This window comes from Lactuca virosa, chromosome 9 (assembly GCF_052849685.1).
Source record: "Lactuca virosa cultivar CGN04683 chromosome 9, Lactuca_virosa_CGN04683_v6, whole genome shotgun sequence".
NCBI classification, from domain to species: domain Eukaryota; kingdom Viridiplantae; phylum Streptophyta; class Magnoliopsida; order Asterales; family Asteraceae; genus Lactuca; species Lactuca virosa.
Window position 1 is genome coordinate 94,411,500 of NC_136434.1, and position 9,210 is coordinate 94,420,709.

The 9,210-nt window shown below is 33.2% G+C and overlaps 1 protein-coding gene across 1 annotated transcript; it reads right to left on the reverse strand.

Moving 5' to 3' along the window:
• Positions 1-1,971: 1,971 nt before the first annotated feature.
• LOC145136111 (myosin-M heavy protein) lies at positions 1,972-4,579 on the reverse strand. The gene is made up of 7 exons (XM_079070304.1): positions 4,289-4,579; positions 3,930-4,185; positions 3,472-3,660; positions 2,735-3,383; positions 2,534-2,640; positions 2,386-2,445; positions 1,972-2,305 (listed from the first exon to the last, which is right to left on the reverse strand). Exons 1-7 carry the CDS (start codon positions 4,463-4,465, stop codon positions 2,277-2,279), a joined length of 1,467 nt encoding a protein of 488 aa, XP_078926430.1. The 5' UTR covers positions 4,466-4,579; the 3' UTR covers positions 1,972-2,276.
• Between the last annotated feature and the right edge of the window lie 4,631 nt (positions 4,580-9,210).

Genomic DNA, 9,210 nt, shown 5'->3' on the forward strand with positions numbered 1-9,210 from the left:
ATTATAATAACTTTAAAATTTTGATATACCTTTTAATTAATAATTTATTTAAATTAATTGATTAATAATTATAAATTTTTTTGGGGGCAATTACTAATCTAGCCAAATTAAGGAAGTAATTAGTAAATGTCCAAATATAGCCCATGAAACCGTAGGTTTCTATATTCATCTACTGTTTCGCCAATTCGTCTACAGTTTCGTATTTTGTATAAAAAAAATTCATTTCTAAGATACAAAACTGTAGGTTTTTTAAAACCTACGGTTTCCTCTCGGTTTTGCTACGGTTTCCCAAACCGTAGCCTACGGTTTTTTTTTTAAAGTCTACTGTTTTGGGGTTTAATCTACTGTTTTGTCAAAAAAGCTACGGTTTTTTTTTTTTTTGTGATATAGAGTATTAAAATATACAAATGTTTATTTATTGGTTATAAATTTTAAAAACAAAAAAACGGAAAAAAAAAAAAAAAAAAAAAAAAAAAAAAAAACCTACGGTGTACAACCTTTTACTGCACAAACTATGCATTAAATGCTTGTACACCGTAGGTTTCAAAAAAACCTACGGTTACGCTATTTTTTTTTAGTTTAAAAAAATCATGAAATTATACTATATATCAAATTCCGATCATGTTGGATCAAATTTAAAAAAAATACGAAAAAAAAAATTACTTTCGGTTCGACAAAACCGTGGGTGTACAAGTCGACAATGCACAAACTGTGCATTGGGCACTTGTACACCGTAGGTTTCGTATGAAACCTACGGTTTTATTTTATTTTTTTCGATTTTTTTCAAATAAAAACTTAACCCCATATACAAAACCTACTTCTAATCACGAACACGGTAAAATTTTGATGAAAAATAGACAAACCTGGTTGTTTTCGTGTGCTCCATTGAGAGAAAACAGTAGGCAAACCAAAAAAACAATAGTGAAAAATGACCTAATCTGAAAAATTTATCATTATATAATTTGGGCTAACTGGCCACGAAAAAGTAAACGGGCTGTGAAAACAGTACTCCATTACCACGAAATAGTAGATTTCAAGAAAAATAGTAGTCAACGCACGTTGACCGCAATCAACTGTATGTTGACTATTATTTGGTGGGCTATTTTTGGCTAAGACTCATTTTTTGGCTATTTTTTTATAAGTCATTAACAATTATGGCTAGATTAGTAATTTTCCCATTTTTTTTTTATAAAAGTTTAATTAATTTTATGATCCGTTGTGCCCACGGATTATAAACTAGTTATATCAATAATACCAATTAGTAAACATTTTTTACTAAACTTCCATATTTAGATTAAAAAAATCGAATGAAATTAAAATCATAAAATTACAACAAACAAAAACACAGTTTATTGAATAAAGAATTGTAAAAATACTACAACCAAGCAAAACATTTCTGTTAAATAAATAATTACCAAAATTCTACAGCCATCAAAGATAGTTCTTACTCATGTATCTTTTTTACTTAAGTTTTTGTTGTTAATTCTTATCCTCACATACAAAGAAAATATTTCTACTCTAAGATATAAATATACTCTTGTCACATGTCACACTTTCATTTATTTTGTCACATATCATTTAATGATTATTTTAAAATAATTTTTTTTCACATATTATTTTATGGTTTTTTCCATTTTATTAAATTCAACATAATATTTAAATGTAATATTATAAATTGATATCAATTTCATTAAATGACTTACCTTCTAATTTCTAAATTGAATCCTCATTAGTTTTTTTTTAATTATCTAAATTATTTGTTTAAATTTTTAAAAAAAAAACACTTCAATTTCAATAATTCAATATTTTTCTTATAAGCTCAAACTTTTTAAATATTTAGATATTCATATTTTTTTTAAATAAACTCATATAATACATAAGTCTCCCATAATAACTAACACCTAGAACCATTCTCAATAAAATTGCCCCAATCCCAAGCATACTCATAACACAAAAAAAAATCCATAAAACTTGACCAAATAATGATTGCATCAATATATATTCCAAGTTAAGTAAACAAAGCTATATCCAGATCAAGCTTATTGTAAGCAACAAGATGATCAATGTCACTAAAGATTAATCTCTTGAGACACAACAGCTTGTACTAAATAATATTGAATCAAAAGACCATTTAATTAAAGTAAGTACTATACGTGTGCCATGTCATCAAACTATCAGCTTCCTTGTTAAACTGGCCAACACTGTCATGTCAATATCATCTGAGATGTAATATGTTGATGAAAAAAAAAACTATTCAACAAACGAAATGTTCTCATCTAATCCTCTTGTACTTTACGACTTTTCACTGCATAACAAATTTTTAACTGATTAGCAACTCCATGGTAATTCAACTGTGAATTACAGCAAACAAAAATAAATACATACCAGGACTAAATACTTTGATACATTGTTTTATAGATTTCACTGATGTCACTGAATTAGCCCCTGCATCAATCAAGAAATCTCTTATATATGGAAAAGACATAAATAGCCCTATACAATTTGTCCATTACAGTCCAGTCGAGTAGATTACCTGGCAAATTCATGTCTTGCTCGGACATGATTTGGGTCAATGTAGAAGACATTCCTGACACAAGTTCATGGTCACCTGTCATGCCATCAACCATTGTATCCGGTGATCTGAAAATTTCCATTCAAAATCAGAGAAAAAGTTAATAAAGTTGAAATTTTCGAAAAGGGTCAAAGTTGATGATATAAGTTTTGAGAGTTATACCCTGAATGAGACTCCGGTGAGGATCCAGACCCGTTATCCGGTTGACACAAGTAATCGAAATCACCCAACAATTCGGTCAAATTAAAGTCAACTCCTAAACAATCTAAATTCGGCAAATCAAAATCAAAAGCGTCGTCTTCCGAAGGCGATCCTGTGTTCTCATCGGAAGTTAACATCCCGGAGTTCATTTCGGATATCTCTGATCCATCAAAATCCAACCTTCCTTTAACATGATCGCGTGTGCCGAATCTTTTTGAACTTGATTTCATTGGTGATGAAATGCAATGATTCCTCTCGATTGAATAGTAAGAAACCTGCTTTGAAGGGCTTACTTGGATTGTCTCGGAAGTGATAACAGTTCGATTGCTGGATGTGAATTTTTGAGGTGTTAGGGTTTTTCTGGTGCTTGAGAGTGGAGTCTGATTATTGGGTGGAGAGATGGATTTGTCGATTGGTGAAGGGGAGGGTGTTTGAGGACCAGGAGATTGACTCGTTGGGTTGAATAGACATTTGGCAACGCTAGAACCCTGAGCAGGTGAAGGTCTAGTCGGTGGGGAAACATGAGAAATCGATGGAACCGGAGTAATTTGTAACGATTGTTCTTGATTATTAGGTGATGCGATCGGTTGCAAAATTGATTTAGTAGTACCTGAAGAATAATACATTGATTATCAAATTTTGATTATCACAAACATAGGGAACCTGAAAGGATCGATATAGATTATAGATTGATTTACCTGATGAATTGAGCTGACCGCGTTTTCGCTTTGAAGCTACCGGAGCACCACATACGTCTCTCGAATTCGTCCTTCTCTTTAAACTTGGTTGGCTTGTTGATGGTGTTGAGAAATTTGTGGGTTCAGATAAGGAGTTTGGAAGTCGGGATGTTGACATCATGACTGGGGTGTTGTAAACCGGAAAATTTGCTGAAAAAATACAATAAATTACATTTAATTTGTTATTCCAAATCCATTTGATCCACAACTATCAGAAAATAATCTATTTATCACTAATTAACATCTCATGATCTGCAACCATTGCAAGTTTAGGAAGATTACACCAATATGAGGTCGTATCTTAGCAATTTTCTATTCGATGTTATGAATATAAAAACTTGTTACATTGTGTTGCTAATATTTCAACAGCGTCATTGGTGTGAGATCTAATTAGGTTAAGATGGATTAGGGATATTTACCTGCAGGAGAGGCCATAGAAGTCCCCGCCGGCAAAGTGGGCATAACTGCCGGAGGCGGCAGAGGAGGTGCAGCAGAAGCAGAAGCTCCACCGCCATTATAAACATTCATAACATCCTGCATTCCTCGCAACAACGTTTGCACCCGGAACTTCTCCTGTTCAAATCGACTCTTTTCATGACTTAAAATCACCTTCTCTTCTTTTAAACTTATATACTCCTCCAACATATCCCCTAAACTCATCAAACTCTTCGGCGCCTACACAAAATTGTCGATCTCAAAATTCAAACCAATAAAACGAAAACTAAAACGGAAATCAAAAATTACAAAAAAGAGAAGATGAAAAGGGTGAAATTTGTACATCGTTAACTGGTGATTTCGCGAGAAGATGTGGAGCCTCAGATCGAAAAGTGGATCGAGTTCGAACGAGGTTGTTATCAGAGAGATATCTATCGACGATGAACGCAACTTGAATTGGGGTTATCTTTCCTTTGCCGATTGCAGTCTCTGACCTTTTGGATCTCGTTTGCTTCCCCATTTCGCTGTTGATCGTTCAACTGGAAATGAAGAGATTTGAGATGGGATCTATTGAATGGGGGAATTGGGAAGCATATAGATGAAGGGGGCGGGAGTGTTTAAAATTTTCGGAGCGCGTATTGTTTTTAGCGGGCGTTTTTCTTTTATCAAACGGGAGGGAGGGAGGGAAGTTGCAGTGAAAATATTTGTTAAAGAGTGATTTACGCAGTTAGTACTTGAACTATTTAATTATTTACAATAATGGTCCCCGGTGTAAACATTTTTCATATTTGCTAAGAGTAAGGGTATTTTGCATATTTGGTAAAAGTAATAATGTTTTACATATTCGGCACTAATTAACTAACCGTTGGAGTTTTAAATGTATAAAACATAAATTTTAGGAAGTAACAATTAATGAAAATAACCGTTGTATTTTGATTTTAATGCTTTTGAATTCTTGTTCTTGACAATTTACGGTTAAATTTAATCTATTTATAATAATAGTTTTACCTTTTTTTTCATATAAATCTAATATCATTTAAGTGTTACAAATAACAAATAACATATTTGAATTACTTACCGAGTAAATTACACGAATCATCATTCGATTAGTATCAAAAAGCATTTTAGTCTTTATTTTCAAAAATTAACTTGGACCGTCCTATGTTTCAATTTCATTGCACGGTTAGTCCCTATCGTCGTTGGTCGTTAGTGTTTCCGTTTAAGTGCCCCAAAAGCTCCTTTAGTCCCTCGTTTTTTTTTAAATTTATCATTTTAGTCCCTCGTTTCATTTTAAAAGACTATATTGTCATTTTTTATTTTATTTTTTCACTTATTTATAAATTATCAATTAAATTAGATTAATTATAGATATTAAAAACGTATATCATCTATCTCTCTCGTTTTCTCTTTATTCCATGTCCTCTTTCTCAATTCGGGCAACTATCTTCTATCATCGTCAACAACAATCTCCTTTCACTATCAGCACCTTCACCAACCACCGCCCGTCAACACCAAATTTGATACTATAACCAAAATCCAAAACTCAAACCCAAATCTGCATAATCTATAACCTATAATTAACACCAAATCCTAATCTAAAACCTTTAGTCAACACTGATTTTCAAGATGAAGTCCCAAAACCTAAAATCAATCATGAAATCCCTACATCGATGCAAAATCCAAAGGGACTTAGATGTAGAATCGAAACCCTAGATTTGTATCCTATCTTCTTTCTCAGCTCTTGCAACCACCGCTTATCACCACCGGAGAAAATAGAAGAGTTGTCGAAATTTAGATTGCGAATGGAGTATAGATCTGAAATCTAGATGTAAAAGGCTTGTTGATGGCATGCCCTAAATTACATCTTTAAACAGAGAAGACAATAGAGGACGACAACGAAGGGAGTTGGTTGTCGGTAATGATACGAGGTGGTTTCCCTAATTGAGAAAGAGGGTAGGGAATATATATATATATATATATATATATATGAAAATGATATAAGTTCTTAAAATTTATAATTAATCTAATTTAGGGTACGCCAACAACAACTCCCTTCGTTGTCGTCCTCTCTTGTCTTCTCTGTTTCAATATGTGATTTAAGGCATGCCATCAACAACCCTTTTACATCTAGATTTCATATCTATATTCCTTTCGCAGATCTAAATTTCGACAACTCTTCTCTCTTCTCCGATGGTGATAAGCGGTGGTTGCAAAAGCTGAGAAAAAGATAGGACACACATCTAGGGTTTCGATTCTACATCTCGGTCCCTCTGGATTTTGCATCGATGTAGGGATTTCATGACTGATTCTAGGTTTTGGGACTTCATCTCGAAAATCAATGTTGATTAGAGGTTTTAGATTAGGATTTGGTGTTAATTATAGGTTCTAGACTCTGGTTCTAGTATTAAATTTGGGTTTGAATTTTAGATTTTGGTTATAGTATCAAATTTGGTGTTGACATGTGGTGGTTGGTGAGGTGCCTACGGTGAAAGGAGATGGTTGTCGATGATGATAAGAGATAGTTGCCCAAATTGAGAAAGATGGCAGGGAATAAAGAGAAAATGAGAGGGAGAGAGAGAGAGAGAGATAGAGAGAGAAATGAAAATGATATAAGTTTTTAAAATTTATAATTAATTTAATTTAATTGATAAGTTATAAATAAGTGAAAAAAATGGCAATATAGTCTTTGAAAAAGAAATAAGGGACTAAAATGATATATTTAAAAGAAACGATGGACTAAACATGTTTTTCGGGCTCTTAAACGGATACCACTAACGGCTAACGACAATAGGGACTAACCGTGCAAGGAAATGGAAACACATGGACGGTACGAGTTAATTTTTAAAAATAAGGACTAAACGTGTTTTTTGGTACCTAACCGAGGGACGATTCGTGTAATTTACTCTTACTTGTTTTATACAAGTTTTAAATCGATCAAACTTTGATCTTAAGAAACAACCTCTCAAATAGTATATTTAAATTTCAATATCGGGTTAGGGGGTTAGGGGTGTTGGATATCATATATATTCATATTTTAATATAGTTTTATATATGAAATCATTTATTTTTATAACAATATACATCCTTATTTTTCGGTTTTTATAGTAAAGTATTTTTTTTATTTCATATCATTTTCAACCATTATAGTTAACCGATATTGACCACTAACCATAACCATTAACCAACTAAAACTAATAATAGCCGATACCTAATGACTAACGAAATACATTAACATTTATAACGATTATAGTTCGGTTTTGGTCAATAGAACCACACGGTCGCATACACACATTTTTTGTCTACATTTATTTAGTAAATCAAATTTCAAGAGCGATAGATATTAAGTTTTAACAAATCCCCTTTGTCGTTCATGGAAGAGTAAATCCATAATGTTCCTCAAAGGAGAACCCAAACAGGATGAACCGATAGATTCTTCTCTCATGGCATGTCAACGGACCAAACCAAACGGGACGGGGTTTGCATCCCCCGCACCCACGAAATTCTCTCGTTCCCCCACCCTTGAATGGATGATGCAGACACTCGAAAATAACTTTCATGATGTTGGGTTTGAGTTAGAGTAAATTACACGAATCGTCCATCATGCAGGTGTCAAAAGGCACGTCTGGTCCCTATATTCAAAAATTAACTCCGACCATCCCTCGTTTGGTTTAAACTTGCACGCTTCATCCCTCCTTAGTTTTAATATACAAAATTCATCCTTTACCATACATAAAAAGACTATATTACCCTTACTAGTTCATTTTGTATTTATAAAAAAGGGAAAATAAATTCTAACCCTTACTTTCATATTTATTTATATCTTTTAAACAATTAAACATATAAACTCTACCCAACCCCACCCATTTACCAGGAACTCGTAGAACTACCCTAACTCATCCCTTCTCGTTTCTCCAGCTTCTCACATCTTCCTTGATGTCAAAATATGGCCATCGGAAGTCTTTGCCTCCAATCCACCATCGTCCTCCCCGCAAGCCACTGACTTCTTCTACAGGTTTCAGGCGAGGGTTTCTCTCACAATAACGATGGTTATTTGCGCCGCTGAACTTCACCATCACCACATTTGAACCTGGTGTCGATGGCTAGTCCTTATGGTGAACCTTCGCTCTTCATCCATCACCGTCTCCAGCCCACTCTCTCACATTCTCCCTCACAAATCTGCTCAGTTTATACATAATCGTCGCTCGATTTGCGGTTCGATTTTCAGATTTATGGTTTTTCAGGTTTCAAGTTTCTTCTTTTCAGATTTGATTTGGTTTGGTTTAGTGTTGATTATAGGCAACTTTCGGAAGTAGAGCATGGTCGTTTTCATGGAGGGCAGAAGGAAAAGGGGAAAAATAAGGGGGAGAAGTGGGTTGGGTGTGGTGAGTGAGGGTTTGATGGCATCGTCGGAGGTGCGTTAGAGTGGCCGGAGTTGTATTGGTGTCATCGGAGTATTGGGGTTGGCCGATGTGGGTGGTAACGGTAGATCGGAGATGTACCGAAGAAAAAAGAGGGGGGGGGGGGAAGACGAGTTATTACTTAGGGTTTGGGCCCATTTATCTCTAAATATTATTAAAAAGGAACCATTAATTCACCAATGAAGCAATCAGTGCTATTGATTGTATTTCAATCCTATGTTTTTCACCCTTAGATCAAATTGCTGACATCATCTTCAAAAAAAAAAAAAATTCAAACACAATTACATTTAATTATAGAATCTTTAATAATTATAGAATCTTTAAATTCAGTAATTATGTTATCTATTGAAGCATATCATTCTATTTATATACGAGATATCAGTTTCTCTAATTAATATTGTTCATAATTTAACATCCTTATTTATAGCTTTTGGTTTAAAATTCAAATCCGTTTAAATCTTTTTTTTTTAAACTCATTAAATAAGCATATCAATAATTTAGTTATTAACCTATAAAATCTAATCAGATCCCATTAAATCAACAAAATATTTTAGTGTCAAAATTAAAGTCAATATTATTCATAATTTATATCCCAATATATATCCCACATAAAATGAATCAATTTGAGATATTGGTTTGAATTTTAAAACTCATTAAATAAGCAAGTCGATTAATTTAAAATTTTGAATCGGTATAACTGATATCTTCCTTTTTTCCAAATGAATAGTCGAAAATCTCCAAGATTATATCTTAGGATCCCAATTTTTATGGAAGATAATGATTTTTTTATCCAAAAACACCATATATATACAATTACATTGAAGTTGTTATTCTTAAGATTTTAGAT